This window comes from Gallinula chloropus, assembly GCF_964237585.1.
Source record: "Gallinula chloropus genome assembly, chromosome: 14".
NCBI lineage: Eukaryota > Metazoa > Chordata > Aves > Gruiformes > Rallidae > Gallinula > Gallinula chloropus.
In genome coordinates this window covers 18,520,793-18,543,915 of record NC_140099.1, presented here as the reverse complement: position 1 = coordinate 18,543,915, position 23,123 = coordinate 18,520,793, and the positions used below count along the sequence as shown (strand labels likewise).

Sequence of the window (23,123 nt, the reverse complement as noted above, 5' to 3'; positions counted from 1 at the left end):
ACCTAAACTTGCTTTCTAGTTACTGCCAAGGTCTGGAGTAATATTTAAATATAGTATTTCTGCAAGCCTTCAGAGAATTACAAAATAAACTTCTAACAATCATTTGTAAACAAGTTTAAAATGCACAATTATATTTCAGTAGTTTATTTTGGAGAAATAAAGCAGTGCAAAATAGGCCAACCAAAATTCAGAAGGCAGCCAGGAAAATAAAATTCTTATTTGATGTTCTAACTAGGAAACAGCAAACAGACATTTCCATTGGATCCAACACTCAGATTCATGTAAACATACTTAGTTTGAAAGGTCTTGAGTTACAAACCCAGTTTTAACATCATTGCTTCTTCCCCACCACCAAATAATAATTAATAAAAAAAAAAAAAAGAAGAAAACCAAAAGCCCAAAAGAACTCCAAACCATGTAATAAAGGGAGCAAAAGGCAAGTCTACAAACACTCCACCAGCTGGTTACAAGAAAGTACCATACAAAAATATGCACTGGCAAGTTCCTTCCTGAGGCTATCTTTTGTTACACATGTAACATAAAAACACTTTTTATTTTAAACAAGCAAAAACGAACCCCAAACTGTAGATGTCAATTCTATTTCAGGCATGGCTTTATGAAAGGTTTGGTCTATCATGAATACTTTTATAACTCCTTACTTATGTACACCTGACTCACTCACACCACGACCACCCCACCTGCAAGCTGCAGACACGGCGGGATCTGGAAGCCTGGAAGCGTACAGGGGATGTGAAGCGTGCCCAGCCTGGAACTGACCTGCAACAGTCAGACACTGACAGACACTACACTCACAAGGTCCTTCTAGTCCCTGTAGAAGTAGGTTCGAGTTAGTAACTCCTCTAGAGGTGGAATAATCTTCTCTTGTGTAAATGCTCCATGAAAATCTGATCCTGGCTACAGGAAGTTCCCAAGGCTGGCAGCTTGGGAACAATCCCAAGCGCATCGAAGGAAACCCCATTGTTTACACAAAAGAATTGCTACACAACGCTGTTCAAAACTTCCTCCCCTCCAGGAATGGTACCATCAGGCAGGGTGGTGACATCTTTTACACAGTTTACTCTTCTCTCCATGGTCTACTCGAGCTTCAAGCTCTAGATCCTATTTCTCTTTTGAGTAGGTATCTAACACGTGATACTAAACAAACTGGTATTAAATGCTGCATTGATGGATGTTTTACAAATACCTGCTACAGAAAGACAGAAATTCCCATATCTGCAAGCTCAAAGCTTAACTAAGGATATTGTCTTAACACCACCCCTCTTAAATGCATTTTAGGGCTTATATGGGGAAGGGAAGGCCACTCTGTCTACTAAAATAGTGTCTCTGTTCTCAGTGCTGACAGACTTGGATATTTCCAGTTTAGTGTTCAGAACTGGCAAAAGTTTCAGGAATTCTCAGCAGCAGAAGATGCTGCCATGCTAGAAGATGCAATAGAGGGTGAACACTGCAGGTTCACTTCGTATCTTGACAGATACAATTTCTCTGTGCTAGTTTCCAAAGGGTATAAAGCACAAATGCAAACTGCCACAAGGCCTCATCTGGCAGCCTGCAACAACATAATGCAGTCTTGAAGCTAGAGCTGTCATGTACTTCTACCTCACATAAAGGTACACAATTCTGCTTACATTTAATTTGCAGAGCAGCTGTGGGAGGGAGGCATCAGCTGTGTTACCCCTTAGGATCTGCACATCAGGACTGCTCCAAGGAAAACGCGTGGCTCTGTTCGCCAGCTTCTTTGCAGAGCTGTCCCAGAGTCCTTGCAAGCGCACTGGAGGAAGAATTCAATTATCTGCTAAGAGACAAGCTGCTTCCATCAAGTCTTCCAGGATTTCACCACTACCAAATGACTGAAAGGATGGTACTTAATCTACTACATCACTCAACCTGACTATTGGCACCCTGTCTGGATCAAACACATGTCGCTGTTGGCAAATGTGGTTAGAAGCTGCTTTTGACTGAAGCAAGGAGGCCTGGGGGAAGAACTGCAAAGCTGGAACTGGGGTGGCCACTTTGGTACTGCACCCTGAACAACCAGTCTGCTCTGGCCCACTCAAAATGCCACAGCTTCACAGCAAGCTACCCATCCACATCTCGACTGGTCAATGTTTCAGGAGACTTGGTTTCGTGATACTGAAGCTGTCTTAGCTTTCTTTTGCAATGAAAAAAAGGGAAAAAGGGAACAGGGACTATTTTAGGCAAAAATCTCTAGCACTGTTACATTCAGACACTGCATTCAACATTATTATCTTCTTGATACCATGAGGTCCGATTTTAAAATGCTGGTCACCAGTGATTACAAAGAACAACAGAAATGAAAGAGCAACCCTCCCACAATGAAAGGACTAGTGTTAAAACCCACGTGTGTAAACTCACTATAGATTTGCAACTGGAATCTGATGAAATGGGGCTGAATCCCTTCTCACCGTCCACCTCTCAGTCCATTTCATCAGCAAATCAGGTTAAATCAAATGGAAGGGTTTTTTTTTTGTTTTGTTTTCCTTTTCTGGTTTGTGTTGGCTTTTTTTTTTGGGTTTTTTTTTTTTTTAAATGCAATTGTAATGTTACAGCCTGATCTGGTTCTGGGACCACAAGTTGCATCCCTGTGGCTTTTCCTCAGTCCATGGCATCGGCAAGTTATTGAGAAGAAGCTTTTGTTGCCAAGGTAGCAACGCAGTGCTGCTGGAAGCTGGGGGACACGGCCGAGTTGCAGCCTAGTCTCTGGTGTTGCAGTTTCACTGCGCTGTTGGTCTCACTTTCCACAATCCAGGAGGAGTCTTTTCCCATGACGCCCAGGCAGCCCGTGCTGGCGCAGCATATCCGCTCGTCCATGATGCCGCTGCTCTGCTCCGCCAGGAGCTTGCTGTGGCTCAGCTGGGTGGCCTCGGGCGCCTGGCCCTGCAGGACGGCAGCTATGTGGTTCAGGAGGTCTGTGAAAAACTCAGAAACACCCTCGTAGCCTGAAAAGAGGAAAAGTGAGGGAGAGAGGAGGAAAAAAAAAAGGCAATTAAGTCATTTTCATTTATTTCTTGGGTTGTCTTTGCCCTCTAAGTGGGAATAAGGAGGCTGCTTTTCCATGACATCATTCTGAGTGACTGTGTGAGCAGATTAGCATGAAGAGGAACAGAGACCATTCCTACAAAGACACTTTCGTTCGATGAGGAAAATCTCCCACTTTGCATATTTTCTGCTTCTTTTTCCTCCCAAGTATGTTTGTGTAGAAATAATCTGAAGTATATTCTATCCTGTGTGGCCAAGTCCAGGTTTCTCCCTAAGACACAAACTCTGGGGTATAACGTTGATCTGTTCTGTCCTGTTTCCAGGTTTACTACAAAGAGTAGCCCTAACGAAGTTTACTCAGGGCTCTGGACCCTCTCTAGAATTTGCCCAGCAATACCCTCAGACAGGGAAACCCCAGAGGGCAGTGGGACTGGCATTTTACCCTACAGAAAAGGCATCATCCCACTGTGAAAGAAGAATGTGCTGCTCCAGTAATCTAACCTAACTTGGCACTTGGAACATGTTCCCTGCTATGAGCAATACCTGAAAAACACCCTTGAGGGAGAGTAAACATCTATCAATACTACAGCCTTTGGTAGTAACATCAATCTTCTATTCCAGCACTCAAACCACCTTTCTGTATGTTCTGTTAATCGATTCCAGACAATTTACTACATGGAGATTAACAAGCTTCCTGGTTAGAACAGTTGCTCAAATACCAAGAGACAGGGCATTTTTGGTGATGCAAAGTGTTGCAGTATGTGTACAGAGTTTCTGGTTCTATTGTAAACACTCTGGTACAGGTACAGGTTTATCACTGCATTAATTTTAGAATCTAACCAGACTTGCAACATACTGGTACAACATCTTGAAATGGATCTTAACTACTGCTACAGTACCTGAAATTGTTATTAACTTGGTTTAGAGGTGGCACCTGACATTCAGTGTATGTAATGGGCTAGGCTGATTGTTTTAAAATGCCTATATTCTGAAGGTGACTTGGTATTAATACAGGAGGCTGAAGCAGTTAATGACAGTTTTAAAAGTCCCATGTGAACAGCACACATTCACACAGCAGCACATGAGCAGAACCAGAGACCACAAAGTAAATGCACATTTTCAAACACTTTTAGTGATGTGATCACAGGGCAGAGGAGTCCCTTGGATCCATAAATAATTCAACTTTAATCTCATTCTCCTGTAAAGACCAACTTCCTTCTGCAGTAGAGCCTAACTTCCTGAAAAAACATAAGGTAAGATGTTAACCTCACCGTGAGGTAAGTGTGGGGACTGGTGTTTTTATAATACACTAACCAATTTTCTCTTATTTAGGCTGCTCCATTTTGCTTTGGATTTTACTGCCCTCAGTCACAATTCTCCTAGGGACTGAACAGGTCACAAAAAACACCAGCAATGTGAGACAACAGGTCCCAGTTTTCCTTTCACAAAGGAGAATCTTAAACAAGATTCACCAAGCAAACTGGCTACTTGGAGTTTCCCAGCAACCCACAACAACCCATCGGTCGGCAGGCGGCAACCAGGACTGTCGCAGCGGCCATGGGAGCCAGAACAAGATCTCCACTGCTTTGACAGAGGTGCTTGTTACGCTTTCTTGCTTATGTAAAAGCCATGGGATTAGCCTTCAAATCTACTCAGAGTGCTTCCAGCACCCTGGGAATAAGCCATCTCCATAGTAACAGCTTTAATATTCAGAGAGGAGATCTGCAGTACCCTAGAGTGTTTCGTGTCTGCTCTCAGAAAACAAACCAGCCTTGTTTGAGGGCACCTGGCAAACTCACAAAGAAGTTGCTTTAAATATTTCATGGCAATAAGATGGCCAGTTATTCAGTTCTGAAATCAACAGATGTTACAGTGTTAGGAAGCTGTACGTATCAGGCAGGCTTCCTCTGTGCAAGCCCTCTGCTCACTGGTTGAAAAGGCCCAAATAACTCTGCCTGATCACTGAGGAGAAACTTCACACAGTTGTGAAAAAGAAATACAAAGGGAGGGAGATAAAGAACCAGGGATTCTCAGCTCTTGAGCCACGGGATGCCTGGGGAAGGCTGCAAACTCTGTGGATCCTGCCTCACTCTGTTCACTGGCTTCTGCTGCTGAAGACCTCTCAAAACAAGGGAACTGCAGGACATCAGCATGCTGTGTGATGACAAGGAAACCAAGAAGGGCAGATTAAATGACACCTTTAGAAACTACTGGCAAAAAATTTGGGGTTCATGTCACACAAGGAATCACTGGGAAGATACAAGTTTTGCATCCTTCAAGGCACAAGTTGTGTGAGTCATGATGCAGCAGGTACTCTCCTGGCATGGCCCACTGAAACCATTTTGGAAATGCCTATGCACCAGAGGCCTGAGTTTTGCTACACTGACCAAACAGTCTCAATGGTCCTCCAGCTGAGCAAGGACAGGAAGGAAGTCTACTCAGCAATGCATCTGACAACAAGTATCTGCCCCTCTGAGCTTTACAGAGTCCAGAAATGCCTATGAGCTTTTTAAAGCCAGCATCAGAGATGCTACTTGTCTGATTTTTAGGAGAGTGTCCCTGATCTGGCATGTTCTTTGCTTTTCTCCATCTTCCCTTGGGTAGGGAGAAATGTCCTGCATTTGCAGCAGCATGTTTACATATGTAAAGTGCATGTCCAGATCCAGTGCTTCCAGCTGCCAAACACACATATACAGAGCCTGCAGTTCACTAGTGACAGGCTGCAGCACATGCACACGAGCTGCTGCTGGGGCTGGGTGAGCTCAGCCACAGCTACAGGACACCAGGCTGTGTGGAGCCTTTCCTCTCAGTTACCTGAGGTTAGTGAAACATAAAACCCACATGCTACGTGACTGTGCCTACAGTTAAACCTCTCAGCTAGTCACCACAGCTAAATATAGCCTGGTGGCTTCCCACAGAACAGAAGACACAATAGTCCTTTTAGACATTTATCTTTAAAATCTTTTTGAAGAATTGCTGGTGCTAATGCAGCAGAGAGCAGACAACATCCTCTTACAGGCACATCTGCTCTCAATTCTGACATTACACTAATCTCAAGATGAAACCCATAGAGTGGAAGGTTCAAATGAGCATCAAGCTTGGTAAACACAAAAGACAAGGCACACAGGGAAGCCAAGCTTTTGGGAAGTTGGACAAGGCTAAGCCATAGCTTGAGCTCCAGGAACAGGCTGCAAAATGTCCTTAAAGGGCACCTCTTCCCCTCCCTTTCTCAAAGCAGTGGTGCAGAAATAATGTAGCAGGTCCCCAAAATGTCTAACCTGACTGCAGTTGTGGCTCTCCTGCCACTCTCGCAGGACAGGATGACTTGAAATCCACAAAGATAAAAAAACCCAACCACACAATCAAAACACTATTAAATGAGAGGATGTATTCTTTTTCTGTGTGAGACTACTGAATCTAGCAGATGTGTCAGACCATTATTGCCTCCCATTATACATACTTAGAACTCCTTTTAATAATTCCAGTGTTCAAAGAGTTTGTTTAGGTGTTTCCAAGACACATGTTGCTCAAAAAAAATGGAGGGCAAATTTACTCATTTGCACATGCTGTACTCTACTGTTTACCCCTGGGATCCACTTATGAGAACTTGCAAGAATATTTAACCCTATACAGCAACTTCTGTCCATCTACAATTTTATCACCTTCTTCAGATTCGTGGTGGTGTTGCTTTTGTTCACAAAATGTCTTTTTGTGGGGAATCGATTTGCACAGGAAGAGATTTTCAAGGGAACAGTTTGCTGCTTCCACCCCCTCAACACTTTTAATGGCACAGAGTCTGGGAAAAAAGAAATCTTAAAAGGGTCTCCTAAAATAGAATTTATTATTTTTCTTTTCATCTTCCGAGTAAGGGACAGGTGCAGCCAGGCCAGGTCCCAGCACAGAGTCCCACAGGCCAATTCACAGAATCACAGAGTCACAGAATCACAGGGGTTGGAAGGGACCTCCAGAGCCCATGGGGTCCAACCCCCTGCCAAAGCAGGGTCCCTAGGACAGGGCACACAGGTCGGTGTCCAGACGGGGCTGGAATCTCTCCAGAGAAGGAGACTCCACACCCCCTGGGCAGCCTGTCCCAGGGCTCCCTCACCCACACTGGGAAGAAGTTCTTCCCCAGATTGGGGGGGAACTCCCTGTGCTCCAATTTCAGGCCATCACCCCTTGTCCTGTCCCCACAGACACTGAAAAGGGGCTGCCCATTTCCCCCTGCATCCCATACTGAAGATATTGATAAACACTAATAAGGTCCCCCCTTAGTCTTCTTCCCTCCAGGCTGAACAGCCCCAGCTCACTCAGTCTTTCCTCAGAGGTGAGATGCTCCAGGCCTCTAATCATCTTTGTAGCCTCCTCTGGACTCTCTCAAGCAGATCCCTGTCTTTTTTTATACCAGGGAGCCCAGAACTGGACACAACACTCCAGGTGGGGCCTGACCCATCCCTTTGCAGGGAAGGCCAGGACACCCATGTTACAGCTGGCTACTAAAATCTGGCCGTAGCTCGTAAGAGCTAATACTTCAGAAGCACATTCCATATCCAGACTAAGGTTCTACCCTTCCCAGATTCAACAGTATTTGACCTCAGAACAATTTGCCTGCTGCTGTCTTGTCCCCTACCTGGGAGGCAATGATGTGAGACACCAGCAACAAAACTTCCCACTGAACACACACGACAGGGTTCCCACAAGGCACGGCTGGAAGGGCCGTTCTCACCTGGGAATGCATTTATATCAATGACTGCATGCTGCCCAGTCTGATTGTTAATGATGATATCGATTCCAAAGAGGGACACCCCCAGAGCCTGCCGCAGCGCCTTGGAGATGTCCCGGATGACGTTGTCGTTTGGCCGCTCAAACACTCCTTCGATTTTATCCAGCTACAGTGGAAGAAAGACACGTTACTAAGGGACCCTGAAATAATATTTTTTAGTGAAGAGATTGATTTTCAGAGCTTTCTAGGCACATATCCACAAAATCTTACTGCAGAAACCTGGTGGCATGAAACAGAAAGACACCAGAGAAGCTGGTTTCCTCATTCCGAATTCCTCCTATGCTGGAAGTTCAGCTGCACTAAAGCACCTGGTTCCTCCTCTTCACACTGGTGCAGCTCCTTGAGAGGCAGGACAGTGTAGGAATGAACGGACAACCCAACTCACTATCTTAAGTACTAGATCTACACCTTACAAAACTAAATACAGCTGGTGTGATTAACCCTGTGCTACAAACATCACTCTGTAAGTTCAATGTAGATTAAGGCCTAGTGAAAGGGCTGGTAAGACAGACCCCTGCTATTAGTTTCACCTGAGCAATACAACACAATTCAGTGGATATCTTCAGGGAAGAAGCAAATTCAAAGGGGATCTCTTTTACCTGGGTTTTCATGTATAAATTATTCTATAAACATTTATTACAATGAGTAACTTGGGTTACTTATGACTGGGAGACATAATTTACCTCACTTTTTAAACAACACATGCAGCAGAAGTACGTGGTGATGTGTGTGAGAGAGATGGTGGGTGAACCACAGGAGCATATACAAAGTTTGAAAGTAAATTAAGCCATAAAGGGATTTAAAACTAGCACAATTACTAGTATTTTTAGCATGCCCATCAGTGTTGCATGCAACTTAAAATTTATCAGTGCTCACTATGAAACTACTCCCAAACAGAGCTTGTAAAGCAGAAAAGAATCTGGTGACTTAAGAGATTGAAAGGATCCAGTCCTGTAAAGTGACTTTCTCAGCTGCTGAGTGCCCGAGAACTTGTTAGGATTCAAACACACAAAGCTTATTAAAGGGACTGAGAATGCAAGCATGAAACTGTGCAATGAGCAGGCACTGCTGACCTCAGGAGACACAAAGAAATGGTCATAGCTTGCGTGTGCTCACACCACAGACAGCTACTCTCTGTGGCCAAGGCAATTCCTCTGCTTGAATATTCACCGTTCATCTTTCCTCACAGAACTGAGTCCTAGAAGGATGATTTATTTAATTCTCTGGACAGAAAAAGGCCAGGTATTTGCATTCAGAACCTCCTTTTTCCCTTTGCCCAGATTAGCTCTAGGGAGTTCAGCCTGGCAAGCAGCACAGCCCTGCATCAGTGCTTCCTCACCGGAGGTCGGTAAGGAAAATCAGAGGGACACACAACCATGCTGGTTCGTTGTACCAAACAGATCTCAGCCTGCAACACAGAAGCAGATGACTTGTGAAGGAGAGTCACTGGCTGCTAGCACTTTGATGTGTAAGGACTAGACAGTTTTCCAGCCACACTAGAGGAAAAAAGACCAAGTGTACTTACTGCTGTTAGGACAGATGAGGATTCTGGCTTTGAAACATTGTGGCTGTTGAAAAATATTGATTCTCTGTCTGGAATAAAAAGGAAGTTGTAAATATACCAGATTTTAATTTCCAAAGGGTTAGCATAAGCAACAGTAGATGGCACTGCAGCCCTGAGAATCTAGTCTTGATCCTTTTGGGCAGTCCCCTGCCACCCACACCACCCCTCTCCTCCCTCTGGGCACCCAGCTGCCAGTGCAGGCAGGGACCCACGGCTGGGTTTTTGGACCTTGGGTGGCAAATACACAGAATGGTATAAGCTTAACAGAAACCAGTTTCCTTTCCTTCAACAGAGCCTATTAGCTAAGTCCAATGAGATAACGCAGGTAATTTCCCCTAATTTGCTATAGTCAGAGTGACAGTTCCAATGGGGAGGCATGTGGTAACAGAAGCTGCATTCACTGCTGGCAGCAGATCAATAGCACCCAGGCTATGCTGAGATCCCTGTGAGCCAGAGAAGGGCACCACCACTATGGAGGAAAGCAGTAAATTCCATGGTCAGGACCTGTCCTCCCACCACAGGAATGCAGGAGACACCCTGAGGTGACAGAAGCCACTAATGTACCACAGTGGAAACCACGGGGAGAACTGTACCAGCTCTTCCCTTGCTCCCACTCCTTCTGTGCTAGAGATTTTACTGGTGGGGAAAAATCCACCACAAGTGTCCCCTTGGGAGAGTCTGCCACAGCAGACTGATGGCATCCTATAGACAACATGCATGGGAGGACCCAGACCAAAGTCTCAGCACACAGGTGGCACCTGCAATAGAGTATTTCTGCTGTAGGTATCTGACTGGGCACTGAAGAGCAGCCACAGAGCCATGGACCACAAAGATGGGGGACCACACACAAGTCTGCTCCACAGTCTGACACCTTCTTGTCCTTCCTCCCATTTAGAAAGGCCCTGTACTTTCAGACAACCTGGAGTGCGTCACAGTTGACAGATCTGCTTAATGGTTGGATCTACCTAGTCAGGTGCCTGCAGCACAGCCCCATTAAACTTTCCTGATTGGGCCAAGAAAGCCAGACACTATCCTAATCTGCCCACAAACAGATTTCAGACAACTTCAAGACTTAGGCTAGTGACACACTAGCTGAGACATTTTTAGAAAGATGCCTTAAAACATTCCCTTCCAGCAACACTGAAGACCAACTGCTCTAATCGTTTATATGAACACAGATTCCAGCCTTCTTAATTTGACCAAGACATAGAGCAGATCTAAATGTAAAGACTTGTGAATGTATGGGCATACATACACACAGACAAGGATTTTTACCAGGATCCTGATACTCATGTGCTAACAAAATACGTATTTGTGTGCAGAATGCAAGGGTGAGCACACATGGACACACTAAGATCAGCAGAAGGCACTAGTAAAAGTAGCAACTGGTGCTTGTTTGTTCCTCTCCTTCCGTTTGATACCTTCTCTCCTCCCACCTCCTGTTTTTCCAGGGGCTGGCAGGTCACGCTCCCATCCATGCCCTGATAATTCCTTCTCACTTCTCAAAGCCAACAGAAGGCACTTCACAGAAAACTACCCCTTTTTTTTCCATAAGGGAAATTCTAGTAAGTTTTACTGAAAACCCTTGAAGTGCTGCTGTCTAGTGACATACAGGAGGACCACTGTCCTTGCCCCCAACACAGCTGGTATCTACAAACCAAAGGACACTTCCTGCCAAGGTTTACAACACTGAGCCTCCCATGAACACAATCAAGGTAAAAATAAGGATGGGGGGTTCTGAAATGATGGAATCCAGGAAGTTCTCTCCAAAGCACATTTATAAATAAACTCCGGAACAAATGTCACATGAACTTACTGTGAAATTAGAGAATTTCTCTCCCTCTCCCCCTTTCCACATGACATAAACCACAGTTTCTAACAGGTAAGACTCAGGTTACCGCTGCATAAATATTTACTATACGAATGTCATTCGTATGTATTCCAGAGCAGATGAGTTATCTCCCTTCCTATTGAAATAATACAGAAAAGGAATCATGGCATGTAAGAACCAGCTGTCTTCACTTCAGCAGCCTTTTCAAAGATATTTTTTGAGCTGTTTGCTCCCAAAGCTCCAAGAACTGGTATCTCCTTTTAAATGGGCACAACATACCTGAGATTCCCGCAGAGAAGTTCTTCAGAGATGGTCTTTTCACCACTGTGTAGGATTCCCCAACCACAAAGACTTTATACAGCACAGCATTGTGATTGATGAAGCTCTGGATGACACAAGGGGGGCGGACAGCTTTGAGGCCCTCCTGGTTGAAGATGATCGCCATCTGAAAACAGGCACACACAGTTGTGCACAAGCCTTTCAATAATTTCATGCTTACCCACCACCTGACCAGCAGTGAGGGGGAACATCTTCTGGTAGATTTACATTGCACATATGCGAATTCCTTCTAAGCAGCTAGTCCTATTCCATTAAGTTTCACTTCACTGATACATAACTCTCCAAACACAACCAGCAGAGCAGCTTTCATTTTCAATCAAGTTGTTCTTCTCAACTTTTTGCAATTTCATTTGCTGATTTCAGTTGGGGAGCTACTGATACCGCAGATACCACAAAAGGGTAACATATTTGACTAACACAGACAACAAAGTCAGTATGGGATGTAAGCCTGTATGTGAGAACAGAAGGAATAGCTCTGTATGCTAACTGTGAGAACTCTTCCCCATGTCATTAGAGAACTTCTTTCAGACTCTAATAGTTCTTACAGCCAGCAAATGCTGGCCCAATGATTTGCTTGGCTTTGTTTCTTTGTTTTACCCTCTGACCAGCCTTGAAGACAACAGCTAACTATTTATGTCTGGAGGCTACCGCCTACCTCAGTCAGGGCAGGATGTAAAGAAAAGTCCTTAAGGTCTGAAACAACTATTTTCTTATGCCTGCTAATATTTTCTCATTGGCCTGCTTGTGTCTAGCCATTTAACTTGGGATGTTAGGCAGTCCAGAGAGGGTAGGAGAATTCCTGTGGGTCCCACAGTGACTCCACAGCGATACACAGAACAGAACTGGAGCTTCCTGCCTCAGCATGGTGCAGATGACTTACACTGCTTGCTTGCTCTTTCTGTATGCTTCCTTTGGGTATTCATGCTTTCTGAGATTAGCTGTATCTTAGTGCAGTCAGGGTCACTGGAAGGATTTTACAAAGAAACTTTATCACTTTGTGCTCTCTCTGATCTCTTATATATGACCAGCTGCTCATCTGACGTGTGCTGTACTGACTGACTTTCTGCTGCCTTTGTGCCTGTAACAAAAACACTAAATATAATAGGTTTTATTATTAAAAAAACACAGCCATGGTAAATGATGCAGTGATTATATATTCAAAGTTAGAAGTCTGAGCACATTTTTGTCTTTACCCCTCCTTATCTGGTAGTCCACATTAGACCACATAATCATCTGCACACATGCACAATGACTCAGTAGATTAACATTTTCTGAGTTCAAGTCACTGCGTGCATGTAGTACCTACTCACAGCTGATATTCCTACCCTGTCTCTATTACACCAGATGCTATCTATCTGACAGCAGAGAGTGGATTTCTGAGTGGTTACAACCTGTGCGAGAAACCTACTCTAACCAGAAGAATCATCCATCAAGATGACTCACGACAACAACATCATACCTCATTTGTCTCTCACTGGTGGCCAGAAGCACTGCTCTCTCTTCCTTCTCATGTGAGACTGTTGGATTATAGTATCTACAGCATCATACTGGAAAGAACTGTGCTGTTCCTGTAGTGTTCTCTTTGAATATTAATTAATCCCCACAAGCTACTCCTTCATAAGATGAGTGGGTACTCATCATATTTCAGAAGTGTGGAGAAACTCAGATCATTTACATTCTTAGCACTGAACTGACCAGGCTACTGGAAACCATGTGAAACTTCTTTCTGGCAAAGTTCTGTGTCTACAGCCCCCTGAACTAGCACACAACCCATATAATTCCCATGGTGTTGCGTTATGCTGGGTCACTGTGATGTCTCATGGGTTTCAGCATGCATGAATACAGCTCCAAGAATTTGCTTGCAGGGTGCACTTGCTCTTTGTCATCTAGCACAGACCTGCTGTGCCTGGCAGCAACACGGGAACAATACTTTATATCATCATTTCCAAATAGCATTCCTCATTATAAATGTAGAGCTCTTTTGAAGGCAAAACAAAACTTTTGGCACTAACATTTTTTACTGACAATGTCCTTAAGGAATTCAGTCTCAAAACCCACAGTGGTTCTCTGCCTTTTCATTCCTATCAGTTCAACATTTAGCAAGTGAGCTCTTCTGGACACGTTTCTTCTGGCTATGGGTTTCTGTGATGTCTCAAGACAAGTTTAGCAAAGGTCAGTTATGTTCTGACCAGCTGGCAGCTGGCAAGGACAAACTTTAGGCCCTCCCTATTCCAGTCTAACAGAATTGGTGCTGGCAAAATAGGATCCAAGTGCTGAGCTGGCCAACACAACTTCTAGTGCAGATGCCACAAAGAAGTGTGGGACACCACAAGAAGACTAACAGCTCCTTGGCTTAACTAGCTCATGTTTTTACAGGAAAACACAGCTTTGGCTGTGTCCAAACTCAAGCCTGCACCTTCAGCTTTCACTGTTAGCCAGCACTTGAACTTTCTGAATTGTCATGAAGAAAAGCAGATTTCTGGTCAGACTGTGTTCTAGTTCCAGCATAAGCTCTGCAGTGAGAATATCTCTAAAGAAAATGATGTAATTTACCAAAAGCCAAAGCAGGAGTCATTGATAAAACAGGCAACAATTCTTGTTTCTAGATCTATTCTCCATCTTTTAGACAGGCTGTACTGTAAACAGCTTCCCTTGCCATTACTGGCCATAAAATAACAATTACAAGACAATTCCTCTCTGATCATAAACACACTGTTGGATCACTCCTGAAACTCAACAAAAATGACTACTAATACTAACTATGGAAAGCACCACATATGACTTCAGGCTTTTTTCCAGGGGTCCTCCTAGGCTCCTGTCATAAGTTCCTGTGACAAAATGCAGTCTACAGCTGTATTTCAGTCTCAGTTTTGCTCAGAAAACATAATTCTGGCAGGAGGCTGAGGTATGCCTGCACTGCATGAAAGCAGACCAAAGGAAGATTCACCAGGGAAATGAAGTCCAAGCCTGACTGGACAAACACTGAAAGGTTCGTGCATTTCAGGTTGCAGTTGCAGGAGAATTCTCAGCAGAAAAATCAGCAGGGAAGCTGGAGTTTTAAATTCATTAACAATCCAGTTCCCAAGTGTTCTCAGGAATGACAGCAAAAATTTATAGCAGCTGCTCCAGCAAACTAGCAGGATGGTCTGTCAGCTTGTAAAATGATCCAAGCTAAGGCGTGCATGAAATAGCTTGCTGCACCTCTTCTGCAAGGAAATGCTGGTCACTCAAGGTTTCAGCTGTAGCCATTCTGCATGCCTAGACTGACATTGTACTTCAAGGCCTTCAGCTCTCAGAGACACTGCAGCAACACACTGCAGGTTTTCAGAGCAGCTGGGAAACCTGGACCGATGAGCATGTTGTTAACAAAGGAAACCAGGCGTTAGGACAGGCAGCAGCGAGGGCTGGATTCTCACAACTGAGCTGCGGTAAGCAGGAAGGCAGGAAGCACAAATGGAAAAGAATTAAAACAGGACTCAATTTGCCTAAATTTAGAGGAAGCTAGGCTCACAGGGAATACAGGCCTTCCAGGAATACACAATAATTTTAACTGCAGTTGCCTTACGGGAAGGCAGAGTTCTACCAGCCCCGTTCCTCCCACAGCTCCAGCCGTGTTACTACAACTGAACTGGCCTAGAAACCGTCTCTGTTTGCTATCCGCTTCCCCTCAAGGAGAGGAACCAGCTGGCCTTCACACACACTGCTGCTTCATCTGTAGCACAAACACATTTCTCACCTCTACCACGTAAGTGCTGGAGGAGAAACATGGGGTGGAAACATCACCTAATGTGACCTCCCACCAAAAAGGAGCCTGAAGAAGATTCCTGTCAGACAGAGCTGACTAGAGACTACAAACTGCCAGGAGCAACTTGATGACAGAAGCAAAAAACTGTGAGAAAGAACTTCCATGTCAAGAGGTTAAAGTCACATTTGACTTCATTTCAGGTAAATCTGAAAATATAATAGAGTAACTAAACGTAAGGGAGAGGCAGGGGAAAGTAAGTGGTTTGGGCATAACTCTCGCTTTGTCTACTACAGGATCAGAAAGCGCAGGGCAAACCACAGTGGGGGGACTGGAAGCAGAAGGACAACACTGATTTAACTTACCTCGTGAGAGTTGGTTCCATGGGCCACTCTGGTTTTGCAAACTGGGAAAATAAAACAGAAAAAGCAATGCACCACTGAAACAGGACACACAAACCCCTTCTAAATCTGTTCCCATGCACGTGTGCAAACACTGGAGTTCACCAGACCAAGGCACTGGACTGTACCAGATGCCAGTGACATCTCTGCTTGAACCGTGTTCTGAATCACTGCAAAGCCTGGCTTGCTCCAAGCCCTACTCTCCCAACTCCTCCCTGTAACATCATTATTAGGACTGGACAAATGTGCAAAGCATCAGCTAAGAAGTTAGTACCAGTACTGGTATTGCCATCCTGGCTACCCAGAGGGAATCTTCAGATGCAGTTGATTTTGCCTGAGGCTGGAACTACTTTGCAGGTACCACAAAACAGCACTCTCCTGAAAACAAGAGAACTGGGACACAGTGGAAAACAACTTCTTTTCCTACCTCCCTGTTTCTGGGGAAGAGCAGGAAACCAAATGGGCTGAACCAAACTAAGAGACAACATATTTTTCACAGACAACCACAGAAGGGAATAAAAAAAGTAAAGAGTGCCTAGTAGTTCTTTCTCATTCATATTCCTTATCTGCTCTGTATATCCTCATTGTTACCTCCAGCCTAAAACCAATAAGAGGAAAGAAACAACATACTTCTGCTATTATGAAACCAGCTGAAAACCCTAAGACCCACACAATTGCTACAGCTGATGTTATTTATATGTTAAGCAGGTAAGATGGAAACTTGCAAGTAGTGAGGGGGTGGGTAGGACAAGACTTCTTTGTGGGCTGTTGGAAGAGCCAAATTTCCAGCAAGAGGACAGACAGCTATGAAAGGCAGATGACCTGCACTAGAGTCCAAAATAAGTTGGTAACTCAAAATTTTGGGCATACAAGATTTTTGGTATATGATGTCTCACAGGTATGTGTTCTAGAGAGCAGGATGTTTTTAAGGAAAAAAAAGAGAGGAGACAGAAAAAGAATTCCCACAGTCCCATGTTATGTTCATTTTCAGTGCTATCTTTTAACTTCAGGTTGATTCAGGCCTGCTGAATATATGGTCTGTGCTGCTGACTACTGAGCAATAGCCAGCCTGCACCAAGAGTACAGTGTTAATGGGTGAGGAAGGGGGGGTCATAGCCATTCAGTGGGCTTTAAACTATTACTTCACAATCTAGCTTTGGGAGACCTACCTCCTTTGGGAGAGCAAAATATGCTTTTCCCACATGACTTTACCTCTGAGTATTACAAATGAGGCAAGCAGCAAGGGAACAAACCCCAAGTAACTGATTCTGCTCACTCTATACTGCAAGGAATCAAATAAAGGAATGAATTAAAGCAGTAACCCCCTCAATGAAATGGTTCATAGCAGCTGTTTGAGGCTGTGGGCCCTTTTGGAGCCTAATATCTTTGGTAATTTTTACACTTCTTCTACCCTCTGAGATTAAATTTGGTAGCCTGGACCATGAAAAGGGAAGGGTGGGTGAAAAAAGGAGGCAGTCAGCAAGGCAGTGATTTTCTTAAAAAAAAATAATGAACACAGCTAGCAGGAGAAACTTCCTGCACAAGCTCAGGACAAGAGGCTAATGTTGTTATTTGCACTCCCAGAAGCACATTTGTACTGCAGTGAGGTGTTTAAATAAAGGGTAAAGTAAAGGCTGACAGGGAGGGGTTTTGTTCCACACTCCAAGCAGACTGCTTCAGAGCATTTGTTTCAGGAAGGTTTTAACACCCCTGACACTCTGGCAATGAAACCCACGCTCCTACAGTGCTGGCTGCATCTGGGAAGGGGGGCACAGGTGCAATACCCTGAACCCACTAGAAGCACCAAAGAAAAGCCCATGTACATACTGAATGGGAATGCCAGTCCATTCTTCTCTATAAGCTGCAAGGTATCTTCTCCACAGGCACTTGTCAGCTCCATAAAGGGTGGTGAACAGATCCTCTCATCTGCAAGACAAAAAAAGACCCAAATGGAGATGAGGGGTTTAGCTTCTCAGCTGCATCATTTACCAGCTCTCTCCAGACTAACAGCTTCTGGAGAGTCAGATTTACTTTAACAGTTGATATTAAAGCACCACAAAGATTATCAGCCAGGCTTGAATTCGCATTTCTGAAAACATTACAGAAGATGAAAGGCCCAATTTTCAGATAATGGAAACAGAAACATAAAGTCCACATTTTCAGATTGGCAGCAAACACAATTACCTGCTTAGGAACACGTAGCTGCACAGGATTCAGCCAGTGAGGTGAAAAGCAACTGGGGTCTCAGCTCCTAACCTAACTCCTTTTCTAAAGCATTTTACAAAAACCTGAACAGTCAGCAAGTGTGGCTGCAGTGGGCAGTCACATGAAGCCATTGTTACTGTAGGGCCTGTCAGGAGGCAAATTCCAGTGTGGCTTTACTACAGCCAAAGTGCCATCGTGTAATATATCCCACTGCCCACTGGGACCTCTCTGCCATGAAAGCAGAGCTCATTTGGTCTGGCAAAGCCAGTCAGAGCACCACTGAGACACCTTGGCAAAACTGCTTGGTGGACTTTGGTTACAGAGAAAAAAGAGGGGAACCATGGTAAAATTTAACATCTGGTCCAGGGTGTTTCTGCTGACCTTCTGCTTGTCCATATGGGGTTGTAAGAAGGCTGGAGACAAAACACAGCCCTCTTAGTGATTCAGTAGGATGAACTGCTCTAGGATTCACATCCTATTCAATATAGGAGAACTCTGATTCCCTCAAGAATGTAGCTGAAGTGAGGGAAAGCACTGCTGGACACAAGGGACTTGAGCGTAAGTCTTCACTGTTCAGGAGAACTGGGTTGCAGTTTCAAGTGTAAAGAGAACCCTGGCTTCAGCTATGGCTCTGGGACAGGTCAGGGGGCCCAAAGACTTTCAGACAACAGTTATGGACACATTGACAACGTCAAAGCAAGTACATCATTCAATAACAGCAACTACCCAACCTAACTGCTCAGTGAGCACCGTCTTAGAAGTACTGCCTACGTGGAGTTTTAGCTTTGGGTTCACTTTGGAGTCACAAATGAGTTCTAATCTGAGTTGTCTGTGCAGTACTGAACTGCAGTTCAGAAGAGGTCTGCAAAACTCACTTTAAGACCTATTTCAAGAGAAACAGCATGACACCTTCTTCCAAGAAGCAACTGGAGAGCAGCACAAATTATGGGAGCAACTCCATCTGGCAGACTTGTCACAGGTTATATCAACCAGCAACTTGTCTTGAAAATAAGCAAAATGTGACTGTTACAACCATCCACATCTATCCCACTGAGCAGAGAGAATCCAAAGAGGTGGAGGTTGAGCAGAAACTGAAAAGTACACGTAAACTAAAACCCAGCAAAACTAACTGTACTGTTTCACATCAGCATGGAACTACACCACACAATGACAGCCTTACATCTAGAAACCACTTAATAAGCATTGTTCAGATCAGCGCTTTTCATTTCACCAAGTGTATGTTTATGCAAGTTCCCTCACACAGAAAACTGAAACACTGAAAATAAGAGAGAAGCAAAAGTCTCTATGTTTTGTTCTAGAGATCTCAGTATGTGCTTCGATGCTCCCAGAAGATCTGAGTGCACTGGCCATTAGCAATACTGCTGCTATAAGAAGTTTTCTGTGGAAAGACTATTTTCATACATCCTAAAAGAACCAGAAAGATTGATGCTTTGAGGTCAACCTCTACAAAGCTAAACAAAACGTCCCAGACTTCAAAGCTTTCAGTCCACTGCTATGAAAACAGAAAGTGGCATCCAAAAGTGACAGGTACTGCAATATTTACAAGCCTTTGCCAGAGCAAAAGTTCCTCAGTTGGATGAATTTAAGGAATCAGATTTAGTTTACAGATACTTGGGAACAACTTTGGCTTGGCAGCTCTCCCACCCATATGCTTTAAGGCTCACAAATAACTTTGCTTTCAGAGTGCAGATGCAGAGGGGCGTATGGTCCCATCTCACTTCCCTCTGTTTCTCTCCCGTGCAAACTGGGATGGGGGACAGGGAGAATTCAGCATTCCTGCCGGTTTCATGGCACTGGCATGGGGAGATGAAGGAAGGGGCAAACAGTCATTTCTTTGACTTTGTACTTAGAAAAGACCACCTGGGTCAACAAAAATTAGAAAAGGAGACTCTTAGCATCTCAAAGTGCTCCTGCTGGCTTTGCACAACACTGTCATTTTCTCCACCAAGACAGCAATTCTAGCCCACTGAAGCCTCTAAAACAGATCATTAATTCACAGCCAGACCCAAGGACAAACAAATCTTTGCTCAATACAAGATTTCAGTATGTACTACAGCTAGAATGCTGCTCTGAGTTCAACACTGCAATTCTGAAGGTACCTGTAGGTTTAAAAAAATAAAAGGTCCTCCAGCTGCCTGTGATGATCCTCTCCTCCTCCCTGGGTGACAAGCACCAGCTGAAACCTTCCTTCATCACCAGGTTCCTGCTAGCACAGTGTCAGCAGTTTCAGCACCCCTTCTCTGCACTGAAGTCCTAATTCAATGGGTGAGGGTCAAATGCAGTACTGTGTTAGAACCAGCATGGCATATGCCATACAATCCACAAAGACCAAACAGTGGTACATTGGAAAAGGGGTACACCCTCTCCTCCTGCCCAGGTAAGCTGCTTTAACAGGCTCTTGCTGAGTTGTGGTCAGGCACTAGACCCTTGGTCACTGTGATGGCTTCTTTGCAAACCAGTAGTGACCAGTCACCACCGGAAACCACTGCCAAAAAGGACAACAATAAATACAGAGAGATAGACATAACAGTCAGAGGTGGGAATGGGTGAAATGAGTGTGGCTCTACTGCTGACCCTTCATACTGACACCACAGCCCTAACTCTCCAATCTAAACCCAAGCGATTTTCTCGTCTGCTTCAGAGAGACCTAGTGAGGATGAAGCCCTTCCATAAAAGCAGTCTGAGAACTATTAAAGCATGAGGCCACAGCTCTGCCATGCCTCCCGTAGAGCTGCATTAGCCATGCACCAGAAGCAGAACTGCCTCTGTACGTGTCTCAGGACACTGAGCTGATACAACCCAGGACCCACACAAGGAGCTGAGACTGTTGCTTTTCTACCATCAGCACTCAACTCAGAGCTGTGCCTTAGGATGCTGCTGACTGCAAGAGACTTCTAAAGGAGCAAGTCTGGAAAAGACTCTACCTCATCTTCCATCCTTGGCTATGTACAAATGCCCCTAGTTCCCAAGAGGTTATTACAAATGCAATTTCTACGCTTTCCACTCTGGATCTGAAACTAAAACTCAGGTACTTCCTGCCTCCCTTTGGGTACAGACACTGAGTCACATGATAAACAGATAATGGTGATCACTGACCTTATCTTCATGCAGCCTTTACTGAACCAAAGATATCAGCAGGAAAAATCTCATCATAAGTCAAAGGACTGCTGTGATATAAGAGGCTGTACATTTTTATAGGGCACACTTAGAAAGTGGTATTTCTTTGTTTTTCCAAGTGCTTGGTAGTCTCTGAGAGACCTGCCTTTGAAATATGGCCAGGACTCCAGGTGGACCATGTCAGGTCCAGAACTGCCGACAAGGAAAGACTCTCCGGATCACAGGAGGGTTCAGCTCTCACTTCAGACAAATACCAAAAGCATCTGTTAACATTTTTGTTGTTAGAAACAACACATCATAATTAAATTTAAAAGTCAAAATGCTGTCACTGTGTTCCTCCCTTGTCTTTGTCCTCATTTTTATTGTATGCCTTGGCACAAACTTTATGCTGTCTGCTGTCTATATTTTCCTTACATTATTCTCCCTTTTCTTCACGATTATTTGATCTCACAGGGAGGTCCCTCTCTTACCTTTTTTTACTTTCTGCATCTTTTTCTCATCCCCATCCCCATTTCTTCTCTACACCAGTCTTTTGTCAACCATCACTTCTGTTCTTCCTCTGCTACCTACACTTTTATCTCTCCATCACTTTTGAATGGAGATCCTGGCTGTGGTAACACTGACTGCAAGCGCAGGGGACACGGGGTGGACACCTCTGAAGGCAGCAGGGAAGCTGGCACTAACAGGCAGCAATCGCCTCCCTCTGAAAGGCACTGGGGCAGCCAGCTCTGGCACCTCTGGGGTGAGCTTTGCTGCTCCCAGGTGGAAAGCATGACTGGTGAATGCCCCTTTAGAAGACAAGTAACAGCTAACCAACAAGAGAGAGGTGGAAGAGTACCCAAACCTGGGTTATTCCAGGTGAAGCCCAACAGTAGTGAGGGGAGCGATGGGATGTGAAGGTGGAAAGATGCAGACTAAGTACTGGCTGGGGAAAAAAGTTTTCTGGCAGTGAGAACTGGCAGAAATTGTTATGCTTGGGACTTGTGTGAGTAAGAGATGTTGAGCAGTGCTCCTCTACCCAGGGCTCACACACCACTGGTGCCTGCAGGCAGCCTGCCAAACAGTCACAGGACACCAAAACCCTCCAGAGGGAGGAGGCACAAGAAACCCAGTACTGACCACACACTCCCACACAGCAGGCAGGCAACACTGATAGAGGAAAAATAAGGGTGATACATGGCTGTTCCCAGCTGAATCAAATCTTATGTGATAGCAAATGGAGACCACTGTGACAGGGCTGTGTGAGACAGCACATCCCTGGGTGGTTTTCGGGGAGGGCAGGTGGTCCTTGCGCTGTGAGAGGTACTGACACAGAGGGCAGCTCTGGAGCACAGTGGAAAAAAACCCCATCATAAGAACAGAAGAACCACAACATAGTTTCCTATTCATGTTTCTTTGGTCCTCATGATTTTGGAGTGGTAAGACGACAAATAATACATCACAGACCCAACGCTCTGCAGCTGCATTTCTTTGTCTTCAGTAAAGCATTTTAAAAGCAGAGTTCAGGGTCAGAGATTTGCTGTGAGGACAACTCAGGCTGAAGAATAAGGATTTATTCCCAGCACCCCAACCTCTTGGCACGAGACCATGACCAGATCACCAAACACATACCCATTTGCAAAGTGGGGAGAAGGCTTTGCCTGCCCTTGGTGAGGAAGGGGCTTTTTGGAACTGGTTTGCAGAGAGCTTCAGGAAACCCCTTTGATGCTACTGGGGTTGTTACAAGAGCTGAAAAAACTATCTGTTTGAAGCTTTAGCCTGAGCATCAGCAACTCAAATCCTCAGCCTGTTACTGGCAAAACATAAACCAAAAGGTGTATTTATGAAGATTTTCCTGTCTTCTGACCAGGCTCAGTACTGTCTCATTAGCAGCTTCTTCTTCACTGTTTATACACAGAAGGCAACAGGGGCAACAAACAGGGAGTACGCTGAGGAGAATGGAAAGCTGAATGAAGCTGGTGCAGTGAATTGCTGGAACAGGTGAAGCAAGGACAGCCTGTCATAGGAGCACAAGAGGAGGCCTGGACCCCTAGGGGTGCAACTGACTTGGCCCAAAGTGCATGAGTATGTGATGCAATAACTCTACTTAGCAATGATAAATGGAG

The 23,123-nt window shown here is 44.7% G+C and overlaps 1 protein-coding gene across 2 annotated transcripts in view; it reads right to left on the bottom strand.

Moving 5' to 3' along the window:
• Nucleotides 1–1,915: 1,915 nt before the first annotated feature.
• Nucleotides 1,916–23,123, bottom strand: part of ITPK1 (inositol-tetrakisphosphate 1-kinase) — a gene marked incomplete at its 5' end in the record, with an annotated part of 145,931 nt that continues 124,723 nt past the window's right edge. For both annotated transcript variants that reach the window (XM_084270503.1, XM_084270504.1), the window contains 6 exons: nucleotides 1,916–2,978; nucleotides 7,742–7,904; nucleotides 9,324–9,391; nucleotides 11,473–11,638; nucleotides 15,640–15,680; nucleotides 17,503–17,601. In XM_084270503.1, the coding sequence (XP_084126629.1) occupies nucleotides 2,656–2,978; nucleotides 7,742–7,904; nucleotides 9,324–9,391; nucleotides 11,473–11,638; nucleotides 15,640–15,680; nucleotides 17,503–17,601 (860 nt within the window). In that variant the 3' untranslated portion in view covers nucleotides 1,916–2,655. The remainder of the gene's footprint in view (nucleotides 2,979–7,741; nucleotides 7,905–9,323; nucleotides 9,392–11,472; nucleotides 11,639–15,639; nucleotides 15,681–17,502; nucleotides 17,602–23,123) is intronic.